Source organism: Corvus cornix, chromosome 1A (assembly GCF_000738735.6).
Source record: "Corvus cornix cornix isolate S_Up_H32 chromosome 1A, ASM73873v5, whole genome shotgun sequence".
NCBI lineage: Eukaryota > Metazoa > Chordata > Aves > Passeriformes > Corvidae > Corvus > Corvus cornix.
The window spans coordinates 59617708-59638776 of record NC_047057.1 but is presented as its reverse complement, the minus strand read 5'-3'; the positions used below and the strand labels follow the sequence as shown (position 1 = coordinate 59638776).

Sequence of the window (21069 nt, the reverse complement as noted above, 5' to 3'; positions counted from 1 at the left end):
TTTACTTTCACAGAATCACAGAATAGTTGAGGTTGGAAGGGACCTCTGGAGACCATTTAATCCCACACCCCTGCCAAGGCAGGGTCCCCTGAAGCAGGTGACACAGGAGTGTGTCCAGGTGGGTTTGGAATGGCCCCAGAGAGGGAGACTCCAGGCCCTCCCTGGGCAGCTGTTCCAGGGCTCTGCCACCCTCAGTGTACAGAAGTTCTTCCTCATGTTGAGGTGGAACTTCCTGTGTTTAGTTTATGGCCATTGCTCCTTGTCCTGCTGCTGGGCACACCTGAAAAGTGTCTGGCACCATCCTCTTGGCACCCTTTGAGATACTTATATGCATTGATGAGATCCCCTCTCAGTCTTGTCTTCTCTGGACTATACAGGCCCAGCTCCTGCAGTCTTTCCTCATAAGAGATGCTCCAGACCCCTGATGCTTATGGCTTCTGCTTGATCCTCTCCAGTAGCTTTTTGTCTTTCTTGAACTGTGGGGACCAGAACTGAACATAGCACTCCCTCTCCAGGGCTGGGAACTTTGCTTTTGAGAGGGTGTTCATTTCCAGCAGAAATTGATTGTTCAGTGTGGAGGATTTTTAAAACCAGGTTCATCTTTCAAGCAACAAGCACAGCACTTTGAACTGACACTCAGACACACAGCAACAAGGTAAGAGTTTCTGTTCAACACATACATTGAAGTGAGACAGAACAGGGCTGTGCAACCACTCCTTTGTGCAAAATCATTTCATACCTGAAGGTTTAGTTTGAGGCAGTCAAAAGCGGAGGAAGACCTATTACCCATAAACTGCACGTCCCAAACCCTTCAATCGACTCCTGGCAGGGAAGCAGCTCCCTGATTTGTGCTCTAGAGGGGTTGGAAGGATTTACATTTCACTTCTTTTGCAGTTAGAGCTCTTTTATTGTTACCTTTCCAGGGTGTGTGTGGTTACAGGCACAGTCAAGGCTTGTCATCGCTGTAGTAGCGCTGCTTCATGGCTCGGTATTTCCTCAGGAAGTACAAAGCCTCCAGCTCCTTTACAACAAATTCTCCCCGGGCAATCAGTTGCTTAATTTTTTCAGGGTCTGTCTCATCTTTGTTTTTTAGAAAAGCTGCTTTCAAACGGCATCTGAAGTAGTCTGCTCCTTTGGGATACTCCCTTCCAAGGTACAGCAGCTTGGAGAGAAAAGAATAATGTGTTTGTAATTAACTGAGTGCACGGTGAAAGGGGCTTCATTTTCTGGTTAAGGAAAGTGCTGGTGGCATTTAAGAAACTTACATTTTTGTACAGTTTCACCACTTCACCTCTTAAAGAATTGGCCATTCTCACATTTCGGTGAACTCTGTCCTTGTGGTATTCTTTTTTTTTGTTACCTGAAGGGATAATCAGTTTGACATTAGCCTTCTGTGGAGTCAGTAAATCACCGCCTCAGCCTTCCTAAAACTTCTGTATCCTACTGAGCCCCATTTGCTCTAATTCTGGTTCTACTCTGTCTCCTCTGGTTTTTTCTTCCTTTTTATTCCATTTCGCTTCTCATTGTCTTCTTCCCTCCCCCCTCAAACAGAAAACAAGAAATTTCTAAAAACTTTCAGCTACTGGGACACTTTGTGCTGTTCATTGGCTGCTTTTTCACACCCTTGCAGTTCTATACCCACTGCCCTGGCTGCTTCTATGGTCTGCTAAAAGACTGTATCTTTATAAAGTGGTAAAGAGAGATAAATAGAACACATATTTATATATTTTATATATTTATATAGCAGTGTTTATAAGAACATATTTTGATAGCATTATATCTCCATATATATTTATGTATTACGTATTTCTGTATTTTATAGATCGATATATCCATTTTATACACATACATGTATATTCCTGCAACTGTCGCGTTCATAAATTCTGTTTTTTTAAGGACTGTTTAAGTGCACTACAAATTTGAGTCCAGCGTGCACTGGCAAAAGGTAAGGATAAGTGATAAAGTGACTGATTTTTATTTCTGTAAACACAAAATCACAGAATGGTCTGGCTTGGAAGGGACCTTAAAGATCCTCTGGTTCCAGCCCCCTGCCAGGGGCAGGGACACCTTCCACTATCCCCGCTTGCTCCGAGTCCCGTCCAACCTGGCCTCGGACACTTCAGGGACGGGGCAGCCAAAACCGAATCACAAGCGACTGGAATCCAATCCAGCTCCCGCTGAGCGACCCCCCGGCCTCCTCGGGCCGCCAGCTCCCCCTGGCTCTGCCTCCCGCCCCGCTCCCGCCGGAACCATCCCTGCTTCCCCGCGGACCCCGGAAGGCCGGACCGGGATCTCACCCGCTCCCTCCCGGCTCCGCCGCGGCGCCGCTTTACGGCAGCGCCGGGAGCGCGCTTCCGGCCGGAGCTGCGCGTGCGCGCTGGCGGGCGGGGCCTGGGGGCGCCGCGGGTTCGGGAGCCGGAGGGACGCGGGGACGGCAGCGCCGCCCGCCGCGGGACATGGTGGGGCGGGCAGGGGCCGGGGGTGGGCTGGGGGACGGGCTAGTGCTGGAGAGGGGCAGGATGAGGTGGGGGAGCAAAGCGGGATGTTCCTTGGTACCTACTAAAGTAGCAGCAGGTGGCGAAAAGGCTTTAAGGCTGAAAGGAGCGGCTGAAGGACGCGTTATCTTTTGTGTGGGCCCCGGTGTAAGTCCTTGTGCCGTGGTTTGCTGCTGTGGTTGCTCCGTGTGGAACCAGCCGGCAGGTGGCTGAGACTTTGTTGCCGGAATGGCTCTGTGGAAACAAACTTCATTCTCAGCCTCCCTTCTCCTTCTTCCCCCTTCTCCGCCCCGCAGGGAATATTCCCGTGGGGGTCATGAATCCCTGTGCATTTATGCAAATTCACGTGGCAGTATTGAGACGTTGTGCGGAAAAAGTCATTGGTAAAGAAAGGATTTTCTGTTGGATGTTCGGCTTTGTGGAATTGGTTCTTATTTCCTGTAGTCGTTTGGAGAATTCCTTCAATTCCTGTTTCTCCAAGCGAAGTTTCCCCATGAATGACAAAAAGCTTGGTGGTGTTTCTCTTGTGTTCTAGGCAATTGCATGATGTAATTTAGTGTTATTTGGAATAGGACGCATTAGTTTTCTGATGAGTTCAGAAAACACTGGAAAAAAATATTTTACTGAATTTCCCACACTGAATTACATATGTCATGTATATTAGCTTTTTTAACATTGAGAAGAAGTACATGTTCTTCTATAATCATAAGTGTGGTCTAGCCTGATAAATTATGATGGTCCACAGTCATGTGTTAGTGGCTAATTTTCTACAATATTGAAATTATTGTCATTATAGCTTTTCAATAGATGGTCACATCTGATTTTAACAGAATAGTAGTATTTTTCTAATTATTCCTTTTTGGCTGATACCCTGTTGTCTGATGTTCCCTTTCCTGTTTTTTTTTCCCCCTCTGATCTTTTAGGGTCCAAAACCAAAAAAAAAGGTAGGTAGGCAGAAACACGCTGTAGTTCACTGTTGTGTTTATTTTTTTATCTGTTTTTTTGTTTTTTTCCTGAGGCAGCTGGCCAGAGCTAATTGAATTTGAAGGAGGAAGAGGCGTCTCCAAGACACCGAGCTTTTGTGCCTTTTGCAAGGAGGCCAAGTGTTCCTGCAGCACTGCGGGAGAGAGCGTGGCCAGTGCAGCCACTGCTTGTTTGGCTTGGCAACGGGTGTCCAGGCAGAGAGGCGGTGTCCTGGCACTGTCCAGCCATGGAATGGCAGCAGGACCAGGGCAGTGACTGTGGCCCTGGGCTGGGCACTGGTGGGGCCACACCTCGAGTCCTGTGTCCAGTTCTGGGCCCCTCACTGCAAGATGGACATTGAGGGGCTTGGGCGTGTCCAGAGAAGGGAATGGAGCTGGGGAAGGGGCTGGAGCACCAGGACCAGCTGGGGGGGGCTCAGCCTGGAGAAAAGGAGGCTCAGGGGGGACCTTCTGGCTCTCCACAACTCCCTGACAGGAGGGGGCAGCTGGGGGTGGGGGTCGGGCTCTGCTCCCAGGGAACAGGGGACAGGACAAGAGGAATGACCTCAAGCTGTGCCAGGGGAGGCTCAGGTTGGATATCAGGAAGAATTTCATCATGAAAGTTTGTCAAGCACTGGAAGGGGCTGCCCAGGGAGGTTTGGAGTCCCCATCCCTGGAGGTGTCCAGAGAGTGACTGGATGTGGCACTCAGTGCTCTGGGCTGGGTGACAAGGTGGGCATCAGGCACAGCTTGGACTCGATGAGCTTGGAGGTCTTTTCCAACCTGAATGATTCTGGGATTCTGTTATTTGAGTCATAGGCTGGACACAGAATGAGGAGGTGAAGGGACCACAGGCAGAAGTCCATGGGAAACTGGGTTGCATAAATTTATCCAGTGGGTTCTTAATTCAGTGATAATGAATTTATCTACCCCTCCCCAGCTGTGCATCTCGCTCTTCTCAGTGCTCTGTTAAGTCATAGGAATGTGAAAAGAAGTTGACTAAAACGTGATTTCAAGTAATTGAAACAAGCAGATTTTCCACTTTCAGTTTAATCATTTATTTATTTATCAAAGTGAAAAGAGCAAATTCTTCCCTGAAATCCTAATGGGTATAAGTGTGGGTTTTACTGACTATTTTGGCAAATTAATACTTTGATAACAAATGTGATAAGATGCACTCAGACTCTGGTGGCACTTAATTGTCACCATTTTGTTACCCAGCTTCATGGTAATCTCTGCACTCAGAGTTGCATTAGGTATATATTTATTGCCATGCCAAGTAGTGTGAAGTGAACAAGTAGTTATTTATATCTGAATAGATGATAATCAGAATGAAAGTGTGAGATAAGAGTATTTGTAACACAGTTGGTGTGTGAAGAAGGACCAGTGGTCAGATAATTTCTGAGAACCCCAAATTTAAAATTTAGTCATTCTAGGATTAGGCTGGAGGTGAACAGTGAACTGTCTGGAGTTGCAGTAAGGATTTTATAACAGAAAGGAGAACTCTTTGCTATTTTGTCTTGTGAATTAGATGCTTCTAAATGCCAGGCTTGTCCCAAAATACATTGTCCAGTATTTCCTAAAATGTTTGAAGTTGTAGCATCTACTTTCCTAGCAGATCTGCCTCTTACTCAATTTCTACATTAAACCAGAAGATTTTAATACTCTCCTGCTGTGGCTGTGTTTGGGAATGTCTACCATAGAATAAAATACTGATTGTAAGAGCTTATCATAAAAATGAGAAGAAAATTGAGTCGAGGATGTGCATTACTATTCTGGGGGCTTCATTGGCTGTGTAGGGAGTCTAAAATCTTAATTCAGGGATCACATGAGAAGGGCAAAGTTACAGAGTTATGGAACTGCCAAAATTAAAATACTACTGACATTTGTTTTCTTCTCCCTTATTGCAAACGTGAAGTCCAATGGCAAAACTAAAGATGAAAAACCGAAGAAAGGAAGGGACAGGAAGCAAAAAGACAAAGGTACTGTGCACTTCATTTAGAGGGAATATGATGGACAAATCATTTATTTTAATTAAGTGGACAGAAAGTGACATCTTGAACTAGATGTGAATTGCTATCTGTGTTCCTCAAACACAATTGATTCCTCCCTCTTTTCTGGTGTGGACCAAATTCCCTGTTCCTTGATGCTGTGTCTTACTTCCCTATCAGAGCAATACTCTCTTCTCTAGTTATTCCTACTGCAATTAGGAAGTTGGGAAGAATTAACTTGCCATTAATCCATCCTGGTGGGGGCTTGGGCATGCTGTGACTGCCAGTAAGTGGCTGCTAATCACTGCTAAGGTTGTGCTGTGGGAGTGACAGCTCAAGTGAGCACAGGCAGATTTGGAAACTGCTGCTGCTCTTGCCTCAGTGCAACACACATGCTTGACATGATTTACTTGTAGGTAGTGACATCAAGTCACTGTTTGGGAACATCTGGATTGAGGCACAGGCTGTACCATCTTAGACTGAAGGCTTAGAGGCTGAATCAGTTTTAGTTTTCACATCCTCTCTGATTTTCTAGTCCCTATGGCAGCAAAGAGAAGCCAGAACTGTGGAGTAGCAAATCTTGAAGAGGATTTCAATGAAAAAACAGCTGTAAAATTGAAATTATAGGAAACCACTGGTTGTAGGAGAGGAGAAGAGGAACTTGGGGTTAAAGCACTGAGTTTCACCCAAGACTTTGGATTGAGAACCTCTGTCCTTTGAAGCTATAGATGGAGAGAGCAGCACTTGCTGGTCCTTGTATCCACTTTTATCCTCACAGAATGATGGGGTAGTGCCATAGACAGTGTGTTTTAGTACTATTCAAATTCATTCAAATCAGTCTTCATGGGGGAAATTTCTGTGCAGTGGAAGATAAACATTTATGTTGCTTATTTTATGGTGGTTTTGTCATTACAGCCAAGAACCAGATCATTTTTTAGATTTTATTTAGGAAGGCATAGTTATGCCCTTGATCTCTTTCCCAATCTTCAGGTGAAGCCCAATTACAAGCTGAACAAGAAGAAGCAGAAAGGCTTGAAAAGGAGAGACTTGAACGAGAGCACTTGAAAAAGCTTGAGGAAAAGGTTAGTTTTTTACTCAATGAAAAAATGTAATCCTATTTCTAAACTTGAGACAAGGCCTGTAAAACATGAGTAATTTAGTGGGAGAATAGGAATGAATTTCCTTATGTACTTACTGTTGGGAACAAAATTGAAGAAATTTTCCAGTTTGTATAAGCTTAAATACATGAACTTTTGTGATAAGTAATTCTTCAGTTCAATTAAATGCCTTTTTTTTTTTTCCGTTTCCACTGTGCTTTCAATTGAATGTGTTTTTTGTGTTCTCCATGAGGCTATTTGGTACAAATTCCTTAATTGGTTACCTCTTGGGGCAGATACAGTGATTTGTATTTGTACATATATATGTGTGTGTATTGGTCTAGGTATATTTATTTTTCTGATAAGACTGGCGTTCAGAACAAAAACTGATTGGTAATAGATAAATATTTTTGTGTTTAAAAAGGAAAAAAAAGAGATTTACAACAAACTAATTTTTTTTGAAAGAGGCACTCTTGTCTACTCCTCTTGTACTTCACAGAATATTTTTTCCTCCTAGGGAGAAGATGAACTTAAAATAATAGAAATTAAAAGGGAAAAAATAAAATAATCTTGCACACTTTTTCCAAAATTATGCTTACAATTTTTAGCAGCTCCCATGAGAGCTGGCTCCAGGATGCTGATATGGAAACTGTTCAAGTGAGAGGTTACAATCATATGTCACATTATGTTTATCATATGGCTCAGCAGCTAATGTGATGACAATAACATACTGCAAACCACTACAGTCTTCTCAATGGGATGTTTCATAAAAAACCCAAGTTTTCAGTGTTTGGATTTGTTTAAATAATAATTCATTCAAATATCCCAGATTTGTTTCTTGTATATAAAATAATAGTAAGAAATAAGCCAAAATATTTAACTGCTCTGTTTAATTTTTTTTTTTTTTTTAACAGTATCAAGGAGCAAGGGAGTCTGAACTAGCAGAACTTAATTCACTGGAACAGAAGTTTCTTTCTGCACAGCAGTGGAAAATGGATTACAGAGAACAAGCCAAGGTAAGCTTTCTTGCCAAAATCTGCCCAGAGGTTTGGCAAGGAAGAGACTTCAGGAGTTTCCAGTTCTTGAATGTAGGTATGTGCTATGACAGCATTTGAAATTCCATCTCAAAGCAATGACATGCCATGCTTGCTCTCTTACCTTCACTTTGGAGCACACAGAGAAGAAATGTGGGCAAAGAGAAGCCTGTTCAGTGATCAGAATATCAATCCCCTACACCTTACCCCAAGAGTCACGAGGAATTGTAATTTCAGATGTTCAGGTATCTGTTTTTCCTCTTCTATTTCTTTAATTCATTCTGCTTTTAACCATTTGACCAAAAAAAAGTTCTGCCAGGGCTTAAAAAGAAATTCTGAAGAACATTTGTTTCAGTGGTTCCTGGATATCACAGGTCATCATTCAGAGAGAGAGGTTTGCCAGATTTTTGAAGGATGTGGCACAAATCCAGGTCAGGGCTGGAAACATATGAAAATTCAGCTAAAAGTTGATGTCTGCAGTTCAGGGTGACATCCATGGAGGTTGAATCATCACCCAATGGCATTATGTACCTGTCCAGTTAGATTTTAAGTGGTAAGGTGTGGAAATACAGTAGTAGATTTCACTCTTGTGAATCTTGCAGACACATCGCTCAGTAATAGTCTGATAATGGGATTTGGTCAGGTAAGGAACCAAAGGTTTAATATCCTACAGGGTGGTCGACACAAGGATTTTCTCTTTGTCGTGTGTATTGCTTAATCCTTTTTAAAGCTTCTGCAGAACAACTTGAGAATCATAGGCTAAATCATGTTAGAGAGGACTTCTGAAATTCATGTAGTTCAACCTCCTGCACCAAGCAGGGCAAAGTCTGAAGTTAAATCAAGGTGCTCAGTTGGGTTTTGAGATATTTAAAAGTTGGAGGTACCACAGCATCTTTGACAGCTTTACCACTCTCACTATAACAACTTTTCTCTAAATGCAATTGGCATTTCCCTGTTACGGCTTGCGGTCATTGCTAGCTGCTGTTTATTGATGTTTTTGACAAAACAGAACTGTTGGTTTTAAAATAAGTCTGATTAAACACTGGTAGATTATGGGAAATACCAGAGTTTCTGTTAGTCTGTTGTTAAGATTATTTATGGCAAAAGAAATACATAATACCAAATGCTGAGTTTCCACATCTATTTCTGAACAATTCCAGTTTAGATGAAGAGATGCACTTACAATTTACCATGAAATTTATCCTTTTTCTCAAAAAAAGTGTTGTTACTTCTAAGGACATGATGATAAAAGTGAAGCTCTCTTTTAAGTGCAAAGATGTAAAAAAAAGAAATCAGGTGTCTTATTACTGAAAATTGATCACTTTTTATACAGGAGTTTGTTTGCACTCAGCACTCCCCTATTGTTGCTTTGTTTGAAGTCAGTGGGAATGCTGATGGAAGTGGTTGGGAATGCAATCCTGTAAGTGCTTTTGCTTTAAAAGATCCATTTTCCTTTGTAATGCAGTCTTCAGTAACAGGGGGTTATTAATCTTCACAGCAAACAGGAGGGTAATGTTTCCTTAATATCCTATTATACGGATGAAAAAAATTCCATTATGGGTGATAAATTGATCCCGTGAGCCATTGTTAGGCTTACGTTTGGCATTAAGTGGGTTTAATCTGCCACTGATTTTTTCTTTCCACTGCTTACAGGAATGACCAAGAATTGATTTGAAAATAAAATTCTTTTAAAAAAAACCCTAATCTAGGATTTCACATTCCTACCAGAGTTTCTGTAACAGGAGAATTGATGGTGGTAAGGGACAGGAAATCTCCTTCAGAGGCAGAGAAAGGAGGAGTTTAACATGTTGTAGTAGAGGTTCTTAATCAACTTTATTGCCAGGGTAGGAATTTTCAGTTTTCTTGGCAGAATCTGATCTGAGACCCACCTGCCTCTTCCACCTGCACCTTCCTCGTTTCTCTTCTCAGTCATTTTATTATTCCAGCCCCTCCATTATGGCAGGTACTGAATTCATTGCTTTTGTGGAGCAGAGCAGAACCCACTGATAAATAAGTATAAACAGCAAGTGTGAGGTGGGCAGAAGCATCTTAACACATTAATATCAAAGTAAACCTTTTTTTCCTGGCATGGGGGATAATAAACCAGGTGGTGTTAGAATCCTGTTTAGATGCAGGTGTGAATTTGTCACTACAATTTATTTGCCCTTTAGAATCCTCCTTTTTCTTGTAAAAGCTGTGTGCAGCACAGCTGTATCCACTTTTCTCTGAACTCTTCTGCAGTGGGAGCATTACCTCAGCTGTGATGGGAGTCCTGACCCCACTGTACCCCAGGAAATGAACACTTTCATGAGCTTGTGGCGTGAAGACCAAGATGAGAGCGTTCAGCTTGTGATGGAGAAGGGGGAAGTGGTGCTGAAGGTAAGTGTTAAAATGGTGTATTTCAGTTTAAACTTAACAGCCCCCACTTACTCTATTTTCCCTTTTCTTGTGGCCAAATGACTGAAAGGCTGTAACCCTCAACACCTAGAAGTTTTTCTTTAATTTTTATATTTTTCTTTAATTACAGGTTTATTGTTAACCCTAAAGAAGATGTGTATTGACTTTAAATATGCATTTAAGGGATTTGTGTGCTGTGTTTCTACACTGAGGTCTAGTACTCCAACACCCATATTCCCTTCCATTTGGAGCCAGAGCGTACAAGCTCAGATATAAATGCTTTGGTGGACAACAGCCTCATTTTGTAACACTTGAGCCAGTAAAATGTCATGTAAGAACAGAAGTTCCCAGAATTGATTTTTACCAACAGGAGTCACCAGGCATGGATAGCTTGTGAAGCAATTTTAAGCAATCTGTGCCTGCTCTGTAAATTCAGGATTTTAGTTTCATTTATGCTGACTTTGTGGTGTTTTTCAGAAAGTTAATGAGATTTTCTAGAAACTAGTGGGGGGAGAGTTGCATGTGTAACACAAGTTGCATTGGGCTGGTTTGGTTCTGAGTTAGATTTCCTGTCTGTCTATAAAAAAAGTTATTTTTGTGACCAAGATCTGTTTAGGTACAAAGGAAGTAGGTTTGCCTCATTTTTTATGACAGAACACACGTTACATTAAAGATGGTGTCAAAACTTCTCCCATATAAATGTCTTCTAGTTGATTGAGAAGTTGGAGTTTCTTTTATTGGAGGCATCACCAAATGAGATCACAGAAGAACAACGGGTCCAGTACCAGGAATTCATTCTGCAGTTGCAGGTTCTGCTTCATCAGAAGTACAACGAGGCTACGCAGAACCTGCTCAAAGTGAGTAAGATTTACTGCTTCAAAGTTGTGATATGTGCACATAAGTTTAACTCCAAGTGTCTTGTAATGATGGTTGGCTTTGTTTGGTCTTAAACTGTCACAGAGATGAGTCTGTGAGTTTCCAAATCATGTTTATAGCACATGCCAGACTTGTTAATTATTCAAAACTCCTGAAAATCTGAACTTTACAGTGGAAAATCTCATCATTAAGTCTGACAAGATTAAATTACTGGGAAATTTTGTGAGATTTGGAGATAATGAAAACAAGAGGTGCTGTATGAAATTTGTTGACTGTACCAAAAAAATGTAGATGTGAAAAGCAGTTCATAAGGTTGCCTTGTACTCATTTTTTTAATACAAGTTCATGTGATTAAAATATTTTTTAAACTAAGAATCTTGGGAAGAGTGAAGAGCACTCAAACAAGAAAATGAAAATGTGCTGGAGAGTCAGTTTTTTGAGCTTCATGTATAGGTAGTGACCTTACTATTTCAAGAATATTAATCAGATATATAAGTATGTTTAGCAAAGGAATATTAGTGAAATAGTGAACCAGTTGTATGTGCACAGTCAAAACCCCCTGTAAATTAAGAAATGATGAATTCTTGTTTACTGAATTTAGGATTAAACTCCTGATATAATTATCATTTCACAAGTTTGATGTTGCCTAAATGATAAAATAATCTGTGCATTGACTCTGGGGTAGGAGTCTGTTATTGCTCAGGAAATCCCTTTTTTGTTTGTTTTTTATAATTTATCCTGAGAATTAGGGTAACAATGGAAGAACCCCTACTTGGCAGTACTTGGCTCACAATTTATGAAGTCAGAGGAAGAAAAGGAATGTAGTTCAAATTTTAAGAAACAGATTTGAGTTTATAACTGTTGTGTTTTAGTACATAAATACAACTTAGCTGGGCTTGGTCTGGTGTATTTTCATTCTTACATGTATTTTTAAATTTATTTATTCAAGTAAATGTAGGTAAATCAAAGTGAACGCATAATTTAATTGGCTTTTTTCTTTGTAGAAAGCTAGTATGTATGAAGACTCTGAGACTGGGAATATGCACACAGTCATAAAGGATAAAAATACTACTTTCTGTATTTGGGTCAATCTGAAGAAGAAACCAAGGTACAGCACACTGAAATTATTAATTTGAAATGAGGCCTGGCTTTGTTGAGTAAACACCAAGAATCAATTTCTCATCATCTTTTTTTTTAATATTGAGTAGCATCCATTCTGCAGACTCTCAGTGCTGGCTGTTGCTAAGCAGTGGTTTAGAGATATATAAATTTCTTTCTTAAAATGCCACAGCAGAACCCTGTCACTGCCAGAACAAATTTGGAAGAAAAACAATAAAGCTCATGCAGAGAATTGAAGTTCCTCTGGAAGCAGTGTTTCTTGCTGATGCATTTAATATTTTCTAAGTTCTTCCAGTTGCTTGCAAAGCAGTGGATGATACTTGGTGCTCAGTTAGAGAAAATATTTTAGAGCCTGGGATGCAATATCAATTCTGAATCTAAGTTTTGTGGTTTTATTGGATTACCATTTAAATGATACATTTTCAAAATGAGATTTTTGAGCAGACTTCTTGCTCCCACTCCACAAATATAAGGAATAAATTATGAAAAGGACTTCAGCTTGACCTGTTGCTGTGAGTTTTGGTGAGATAAGTAGAAGAGTAGGTGCTGAGCAATGTCAGACTGACCTGCAGGAAGAGCCCATATGGGTTAAGTGTTATAGCCTTTTGGCCAGCAGAGAGCTGCACTTAAAATATTCAACCAACGTTTAAAAACTAAGTGTTGCTTTACTAGAAGATTTTTAGAACTTGTGACCAGCTTATCTTATCCAAAAATAATGATTATTTGAATTATTTGGAAAGGTGCTGAGAGTGATGTAATACATCTTTCAGGTAAATGACCTGTGCAGGGATTTTCCCATTAAATTAGTGAGTTTTACCAGGAATGTAGTTTCTGGAACAGCTACCATTTGATTCTGCCTCACTGCCATCCTGTCAAGACTTACTTTTGAAGCTTCTGATCCCCTTGACGCAGTTGTGGCTTTGCTGGAGGGTCTTACAGACAGCTGCCAGCACAAGCACTGTGACATCCCGCAACATTTCTCAGACCGTGCAACAAATCCCAGAAGAGATTTGAACATTTGTGAGGAAACAGCAAACGAAGTGCTGCCAGTCTTACCAGGGCCTGTTGTTGTTGTTGTCACTGTCCTTCCCAGGTTCAAAACCCACATGTTCCAGGAGGCAGGGCATGGCTTTGACCTGCCCAAATCCCTGGCCCTGAGCAGCGTCGCCGTTCGCGTGCTGCACACCCGCTATGACCACGTGTCCCCCCTGTGGCTGCAGTGCCAAGGACTGCCAAGGCAGGAGGCCTCAGACAATGAGGAGTCAGCTGAGCATCCAAAAGACAACGGGCAAGAACCAGGAGAAGAGGAGGAGAAAGGCAGGGAAGAACCCAGCGTGCCTGCTGCAGAAGAAACGCCTTCTAAGGAGAGAAAGGTAGGTAAAAAACCTCCTCAAAGGATTTCCTACACTGCTCTTGTTAACTCGAGGCTCAGTCACAGTGCAGGACAGCCAAATCCTTAAATGTTTTAGAGGAAAAGGCAACTTGTGTCAACAGTGTCATAGATCTTCTCAAGGGAATTGAAAGATGGAAAGTAGAAAGGGAAGTCTGGACAGGGCGTGCAGTTGGCATTTGGTTGGTGGTTTAAGAGTAGGATCAAGCATGAGGTGCCATTGCAAGATATTTCTATAAATCTCTGGCATGTGTACAGATGAATGGATTCTGCTTCTGTGAAACTGACAGCCACACAAAATCCCTGCAGGAATCCAATTTTAGGAAAGTTTGCAGCGTGCAGAGTAGGATTCAGAGTTCAGCAGGTGGTGGCTGTACGGGTACCTGGCTGCTCCATGTCTGTGTGCTGACCCTTTGCTGTTAGAGGGCTTTTCAAATACTATTTCTGGCTGCCTCTCCTCTTCCTCAGCTCTCTTCCATGGAATATGTTGGTTTTAGGTGTGATGGAGGTTGCTTGGTTTTGTGTTGTCCATACTGGGTTTGGGGTTTTCACTTTGAGTATCACCTGTGACTTTCAGGTAAATGACCTGTGTTGTCTACCTAAAATTTCTGCAGAAATAACTGACAAAATATCAAGATTTAGGCCTTCTTAGTATGTTTGGAGCAATTTCACAGATTTCACAGGATATTCAGATTTCACAGGATATTCTGAGTGGGAGGGGACCCACAAGGATCCTCGAGTCCAACTCTTACGTGACTAAATTCTGGGATCCATACAGGGATTGAACCCCTGTTCACGATCTTGGCTTTTCTCCTTTTCAGTCCCCAGCACCTTTGTAATGATCAGTGCTTGAAATCCTACTTCTCTTGGTTCCTTTTTTCTTTTTTTGTATGACAAACCTTATCTTTTGGCATTTTTCACCTACATTTGTCAGATTTCCTTTAAGCTCCTTCATTTTATTCCCTCTCTTTTTCTTTCCCAGGTCTTGTGCTCTTTCTCTCAATCCATTTTGTGAATTTTCCTCTTCCTTTGAAGGCTCCACTTCTTTCAGCTTGTGTCCTCTCACCTCCTGTCCTGTTTGAGCAGATGTGTGTTCTTCCCATGTGCTGGCAGGCACAGCCAGGGCACAGAAGGTGCTGTGCCTGCAGAGGAGTCTGCTATGGCAGGGATGAATCCCTATCTGGGTTGGAATTTGGCTGGAAATCCAGGGTAATGTTTCTCAGCATCCTCCTGTCTGGCTGTGTCTTGAGTTCCCCCACATTCCTGTATGTAAATACAGTGTGTGAAAGGGAATAAATATCATGGGCCAGGCACAGGCCAAAGCTGCAGGTGGGGTTCTGGCACAGTTTCAGTATTGGTTTGGATTCAGCCCCAACTTGCATTTTCTGTGTGCCACTCTGCTGGCTGTAAAATCAGCAAAGCCACAACTTCTGAGTGCACACTCTGCTAAAAAGGTGTTGGGTGCTTGTTTGGTACTTGGGGAGCTCAAGATGGAATTTGCTGTGGAAATGAAGTAACTACTTTGTCTCTATTTATATATCCAGTTCCAAATTAGAGCGTACCTTTAATCAAAATATTTTTGCTAGCTAGGTAGAAATTATTTCTCTTAAAACCTTGACCCTGTAGCAAGATTGGTACAAATGTTTCTGTATCCCTTCTCCTTGGGCCTCCCTGAAGGAGGTGATACCTTCTTCATTGTGTTTGTCTCTGACTAATGGAAAAATGTCTTTTGCTTTTTATCTAGGAGAGTGCTGCCTCATTGACAGAAAACAGCAATAACACAGATGATAAAAAAGAGACAGAGGAGGAAACTGAGAAGAATTCAGACATTTTGGACGAGCCATCACAAGGTATTTCGTTATTTTTGATGTGCAGCACTGCTAAAGTGCTGAGGCTAAGTATTTTATATGTTAAAAATTCTTCCCTGTGATGGGGGGGTGAGGCCCTGGCACAGGTTGCCCAGAGAAGCTGTGGCTGCCCCATCCCTGGAAGTGTCCAATGCCAGGTTGGATGGGGCTGTGAGCAACCCGGGATAGTAGAAGGTGTCCAGGGGGTTGGAACTGGATTTTAAGGTCCCTTCCAGCCCAGGCCATTCTATGATCTGTGGAAACACTGCAATGTCTCCATGTGAATGGAGCAAAGTTCACAAATATAGGGATGTTTTAATAACATTTGAGTTTTGTTGACATTTCTATTAATGATTGTTAAATGTGGGGAGATACCAGGACAGATAGGAAAATGGAGTTTGTCCCCACAGTTATTTTTATTTATTTATTATTTATTTTTATGTACGTGTTTATCACGTTTCTGTAGATATGTGTGTTGTTATACCTATCTTTATGGGCGAGAGACACAATCTTTATGAATCTGCCAGGCTCTGGGGAGCTTTACTTCCTCAGAAAATGATAACTCAAATGCATATTGTGGTAGGCATTGGTGTAGTGTGGGGTGTTACTGAGTATTGCCTAAATAGTGCTTAAAGTGAGATCCCTGCTCTTACACCTTGTTAAAAGAGGGCCTAATTGTAGGAAATAAAACTCTTTGTGTGTCCCACATGAGTTACAAATTTCTCCAGTGGTGTGGTGTTGTCCTTTGGTTTAATAGGAGTGAGTTTTCTTGTAGTACTGACTTAAATAAAACAACTGCAAACTGTTGGCATGATTTAGCTCCACAGCCTTTCAGAGTTGTCATTTTTGATGTGGTGTCATTGTCTCAAAGCAAATTTCATAACAATTACAGTAGCTGTTTTTACAGTATTGAACACTTTTTTCTGGATTCCTGTCACAGTAACTTCTCTCCCCCTGTACCATCCCATGTGACATTTTATGTGGGGGATTTTTTGCTGGTTTTGTTTTATAAAAGAAAATACTTATGACCATTTATGTCCACGGTGTTTCTGCCTTTTACTAACGTTTTCCAAGTAATTAAACTTTTATGTGGTATATACATAATTCTTTTTTATCTATGCATAATTATCTTTGTTATCTGAAAATGGTATTTCATGTTCAACCCCTCTTGCTCCTCATAATTATCATACGTCTTTCACCTTCAGCCCATAATCTTTTTAGTGCTTTATTTTTATTTACTTTGATCTACTATTTTACTTGCCTTATTTCTTTTCATATCAATACAATCTTGCTAAATCTGTCCAGAATCTCCTGTATTATTGTGCTTATGAAATTCTTCTGTGGGTAGTGATGGGACTCATTGTGTCAGTAAATCCTTACTCCTGTAGAAAGCATTTGGAACTGGCTACAAACGCAAAAGCTCAGCACCGCATCAAGAAGTGCTTTTCGTTGCCCCAGCTCTCTGCCTTTCCCCACGTGTCAGTGATTACAAAGAACACCAGTAGATGGGGCTGAAATGCTGCACGGTGGGAAGCGCTCCAGCACGCAGTGAAAATCGAGAGGTGGGAAATGTGGCTGGGATTGAGCCCCAGGTGAACTGCTGCTGTCTGGTGCATTTTTTAGAAGAGGGCGCAGTGCTGCAGGAGGAGCCGGGCGGCAGAGAAGAGGCAGCAGAAGTTGTTGATCCGCAGCAGCTGGTGCCCGTGGGGGGTGTGTACCACACCGATGCTCTGCAGCTGCCACCTCAGGCCCAGGACGTCAGGGACTGGAGCATGGTGGAGGTGAGTGAGGAGGGGATCGGCCCCTCACGCCCTGGCAGCCCGAGGAGCTGCTCCTGAGGTTTGTCACCGCTGTCACCTGCACTGGACACGGCGTCCTGAGCAGCAAAGGAGCGAGGCAAGGTTTGCAAATCGTCCCTTTTTCCTCTGGGAAGGGTGAAAGCAGAGTGGTAACAAAAATCCCCGCCGGTCCAGCTCCAGGCTCTTCAGGGTGGCTGAGGACTGCAGTCCCTGTGCTCTGGTGTCCTCTGCAGTGCTGACCTACCCCACAGCTGGCACTGTGGAGCTGGAAACCTTTAATGAGCAAAATTCCCAGCCACACTCAGCAAGCAGGACTGTGGGCAGGCCAGGAGGGATGAGCTCTTCATTCCCAGCCACCTGTGGCCTCTCCTTCCCTCTGACACTCTGCAGCCAGAGGGGAATTACACCTCTTTTGCCTCCCAGGTGCTCCTGGTTTTCTGAGGCTGTGGATCTGTGGAAAAATGGCTGTGCCCACTGTGTGGCACTGCCTTGAGGGTGCCTTCAGCAGCACAGGAAGGGTTCCAAGGCCCCGTGGTAGCTGCTCTTCTACTGCCTTCAAAGCTGTAGTTGGAAATGTGCAATATTAGCAAACCCTTTTAAATGGTGTACTAAAAAACTTTGCAGTGGTTGGATGAGCTCAAAGAAAAACACCTGTATTTTCTGATAATCCCCTTATCTATCCTTTTCTCTCTCTTTCCGAAGTTGCTGGATGTTGGATTGGAGGTGTATCCATATTCCCCAGGAGAGGCTGAAGATGGCACACAGGCAGCAGTACAGATAACCCTCAGGCTCCCTGACAATGTGATTTATTTTGAAGCGCCCGTGGTAGCCCGATGGGATCCTGCAGGTATGAACTCAGGACATCAAATTTAAAATAAATTCAATAGTGGAATTTATGCCTCAGTTGGACTATTGTCACAATGCAGCTGTAAAGATAAGGGCCAGTTTGGAGCCCAGAAGTAACTGGGGGACTTCAATGTTAATTGATTTGGGGATTTTTTATTTGTTTTTTATTATTATTACTTTTTTGGTTTTATTTTACTTCTGCATTACTGCCAGAAGCCTTCCACATGCCTCTTTGTATTTTTGCATCCTTTTTGTCCAGGCCAGCAGTGGAGAACTGATGGCATCAGCAACATAACCTATGAAGCACAGGAAAGGAGCATCACCTTTGGGATGGGTGCCTTTTATACAGTAGCCCTTCTCCAGGATGCTCACCTGAACCTGCCCTATCAGGCCTGGGAATTGCAGCCTACTGGTGTGGATGAAGGGCTCTTCACAGTCACTGCAGTCTTTGCAACCATTCAGATACAAATTAAGGTACTGTAAATATTTTTTTTTATCAGCCCTTTGCAATTAAAACCTCCCATAATTATTACAGTGTTCCTGATTAGGAAGTTGGGATGCTTCCACAAGAGCAGTTTGAATCTCTGTCTTTTCCTTTCCAAGCACTGTACTGGTTATTTAATTTCAGTTATTTCCTATGAGACAGCATCTGTGCATTTGCTCTGAAAAGTTCCAGTCAGTGTTTAGCTGTTGGTGGTGCCTTGCTGCATTCAAGCCTGTTCCACCTGTTAGACTTGAAAATTGTTCCTCTCCCCTCCCAATTTTAACAAGAGAAATTAAAGCAGTCCTAGCAGCCTGCTACTAATGCTCCTTGTTTCTTCTAAAAGTTCAAGCTACACATGATTATCCATCTGCTCACTGCTGTATAAATCAGTACACCAGTGTCATTTCTGAATTCCTACACAAAGCTGGCTCCTTCAGGATCTGTAAATGAAAGGTCAAAGCCCAGAGTAGCAGATGATGTAGGTGACAGCCAGCATAGCAAAGGTATTTGAAGCCTAAAGCAGAAAATGGCTTCCATGACCGTAAGTTGCTTTCACTGCTTTGTACAACAGGATAATCAGTGTATGTTGTCTTCAGTAGTGGTGGAAGAGGAGGAGGTGCTTTCCCACATCACAGGACAATGGATGAGTCCTTTTGCCCTCAGAGAAGCTTTGAAAAGAGCTGGAGTGAACATTTTCCCAGCAGAGCACTCTCACAAGTATGTCCCTGTGCCCAGGAAGGTGAGTGCCAGAGAGTTTCCTGTTGGCTTTTCCCCGTTTTTCACTCAGGTCACCCTTTCCTGCACTGGGGCCTGCTGTGCTGCCAGCTGAGCCAGGGGACTGAGTAAAGCATTGCTGTAACCCAGGGAAAGAGAGTGAGATCTACTTTGTCTAACTTGTCCTTCTGCTCTGCAGGCTGCCCTGGCAGAAGGGAAGGCCTATGAACAGATGGCTCTGCTTGCAGCTGCTTTTGCTTTTGCTCACAGCAAGTGGAATGGAGAAGCAGGGCCAGGGCAAGTCGTGTTCAAGGTTTGTGGAGTCAGACCAAACCTCCAGAGCAGACCAGCACTGACCCCTCCCCAGTTAGAAACAATTAACTCAGCCATGTTGGCTTCAGCCCCTGCCTCAGTTCAGTGTCACAGACTGCACTTGAGACAGCTCTCAGGGGACACAAGTCTCAGCAACAGAGACACTTGCAAAGGTGGCAGGAAATGGAACTGTTAAGTCACCAAGGGAGGCTTTAGCCAGAGCTGGGGTGACAGAGCTTCATGCTCTTCAGAGGCCCCTTGGAAGTCAGCAATCTGCTCTGCCAGCTTTTTAGAGAACAGCTGGAAATCTCTTCCTGCCTGTAGGGTTTCTTTTGCTCCCTACTGCAAAGGAGGGACTAAGCAGCCTCAGAGCTGATTTGCCTCCAGCTGTGAACTTAAACACACGGTTAAAACTTCTCCCAGCCAGCCAAACACTCCCAGGTGTGGCTGGAGATAGGTAACACCACGCTGCTGAAAGCTGGAGCAGCTTTCTCACTCTCAGGTTCAATGCATGTGCCACAAATATTACAATTTGTGCTCTGTCAATGGCACAGGCTTCACCTCACAGTGCATTGTCTCCTGCCCTAGGTAAGTGAGCATCTGAAAGCAGATTCTGCCAAAGACAACCACTGGTCTCTTTATATGTTTAATGGTGAGAAAGTACAAACCCTCAAGCTCACTGAAACCAGTGAAGCTTTTTCAGAAGAGCTGGAAGAAGAGTCTGAATTTCACTCCACACTCTACCATATGCTCAAGGATCTTGCCAGCAAGGAAGCCATGGATAAAGTGGAAAGAGCTGGCAGCCTGTTTATTGATTCTGTGTATCAGCTGCTCCTTGCTACCAGAGTTTTAGCATTCTCTTAGATACTGTATGCTTTCCTTTAAAACTTTATTATCAAAAGCTTTCAATAAAGTTACATTTCATCCTTTTCTATTCAAATCATTGAAACAGGTTCTAAAATGCAAACATTTTATCTTTGTTCAAGCAAAATAAATTCTTTATTCTCTTGTGGTTAGACCACCTAGACATGTTTATTGTTAGCTATGTTCAAAACTGCTGTTCTGTTGTAAACCTCAACAGAACTGAGGCCCTTTTAGCTACTTTTAAAGATGACTTTTGTCAGAATGGGGAAAAAAATATATATTTTTTTTTCATTTCAAGTCATGCTTTAAAGAAAAAAAGTTCATCTCCCCCCCACAAACTACCCCCAACCCAGCAAAACGAATCGAAACGTGTAACCTTAACTAAATCTCAGCTTCAGCTCCTGTCCTGCAGCGGCGGCAGCGCAGCTCCAGCAGGGGAGCCGGGGTTATACCGGGGGAGGGCCGTTGTGTTGCAGTCCCGTGTAGGGCCACAGCAGCTGCTGCAGCGACGTCCAGGAGTCCCCGGTGCCTACGGGGGCTGCATCTGCCGGTCTCTGCAGGGACAGCCCCGTGAGGAAGCTCGTGAGAGCAGCCAGCAGGACCAGGATGGACACGGACAACCAGAGGGTTTTGTTCGCGTTGGAAAAGGAAGCCTTGAAGTGGGATGCCCACGCTGACACCAAATTGTACCTGGGCAGGACAGGAAAGCACAGAACCCTTCAGTGTTTCTTCAAAATGTGCAGCTCTTCCCACCCCACCCCAAAAAGCCTTAAAACAAACGAGATCCCACAAACAAACATCCTCACAAGTGACAGGTTGTTACTGTTCTGGGAGCTGTGCAG

General features: G+C 42.9%; 2 protein-coding genes across 13 annotated transcripts; one reads left to right on the top strand and one right to left on the bottom strand.

The window, feature by feature from the left end:
- Positions 1 to 886: 886 nt before the first annotated feature.
- Positions 887 to 2387, bottom strand: ETFRF1 (electron transfer flavoprotein regulatory factor 1). 2 transcript variants are annotated; one of them, XM_039571365.1, is made up of 3 exons: positions 2298 to 2387; positions 1266 to 1360; positions 887 to 1162 (listed from the first exon to the last, which is right to left on the bottom strand). In XM_039571365.1, exons 2-3 carry the CDS (start codon positions 1308 to 1310, stop codon positions 947 to 949), a joined length of 261 nt encoding a protein of 86 aa, XP_039427299.1. In that variant the 5' UTR covers positions 1311 to 1360; positions 2298 to 2387; the 3' UTR covers positions 887 to 946. The 2 variants fall into 2 exon arrangements, with proteins under 2 accessions (XP_039427299.1, XP_039427297.1); XM_039571363.1 differs by having other exon boundaries at positions 2287 to 2308.
- Positions 2388 to 2389: 2 nt separating this feature from the next.
- LOC104696165 (dynein intermediate chain CFAP94, axonemal) lies at positions 2390 to 20390 on the top strand. 11 transcript variants are annotated; one of them, XM_039571359.1, is made up of 18 exons: positions 2390 to 2459; positions 3419 to 3439; positions 5376 to 5439; positions 6439 to 6530; positions 7460 to 7561; positions 7717 to 7824; positions 8913 to 8999; positions 9821 to 9958; positions 10687 to 10833; positions 11857 to 11960; positions 13065 to 13344; positions 15106 to 15211; positions 16832 to 16989; positions 17710 to 17854; positions 18113 to 18327; positions 18909 to 19076; positions 19251 to 19364; positions 19952 to 20390. In XM_039571359.1, the coding sequence occupies exons 1-18, from the start codon at positions 2457 to 2459 to the stop codon at positions 20225 to 20227; spliced, it is 2328 nt and encodes a 775-aa protein (XP_039427293.1). In that variant the 5' UTR covers positions 2390 to 2456; the 3' UTR covers positions 20228 to 20390. The 11 variants fall into 11 exon arrangements, 10 of the variants coding, with proteins under 10 accessions (XP_039427293.1, XP_039427295.1, XP_019148039.3 ...); XR_005604533.1 differs by lacking the exon at positions 2390 to 2459 and adding an exon at positions 2503 to 2642 and having other exon boundaries at positions 18937 to 19076; XM_019292493.3 differs by lacking the exon at positions 2390 to 2459 and adding an exon at positions 2542 to 2642.
- The last annotated feature ends 679 nt before the right edge of the window (positions 20391 to 21069 follow it).

What these genes read in the sequence shown, in the direction of transcription:
- LOC104696165 (XM_010410341.4), top strand. Translation starts at nt 5,286, where the DNA reads ATGAGAAGGGCAAAGTTACAGAGTTATGGAACTGCCAAAATTAAAATA. An exon ending in GTGGTTGGGAATGCAATCCT is followed by an intron (nt 9,000 to 9,820) that starts GTAAGTGCTTTT and finishes ACTCTTCTGCAG; the next exon opens with TGGGAGCATTACCTCAGCTG. An exon ending in CCATTCAGATACAAATTAAG is followed by an intron (nt 18,328 to 18,908) that starts GTACTGTAAATA and finishes TTTGTACAACAG; the next exon opens with GATAATCAGTGTATGTTGTC.
- ETFRF1 (XM_039571365.1), bottom strand. Translation starts at nt 1,310, where the DNA reads ATGGCCAATTCTTTAAGAGGTGAAGTGGTGAAACTGTACAAAAAT. An exon ending in TGGTGAAACTGTACAAAAAT is followed by an intron (nt 1,163 to 1,265) that starts GTAAGTTTCTTA and finishes TTTCTCTCCAAG; the next exon opens with CTGCTGTACCTTGGAAGGGA.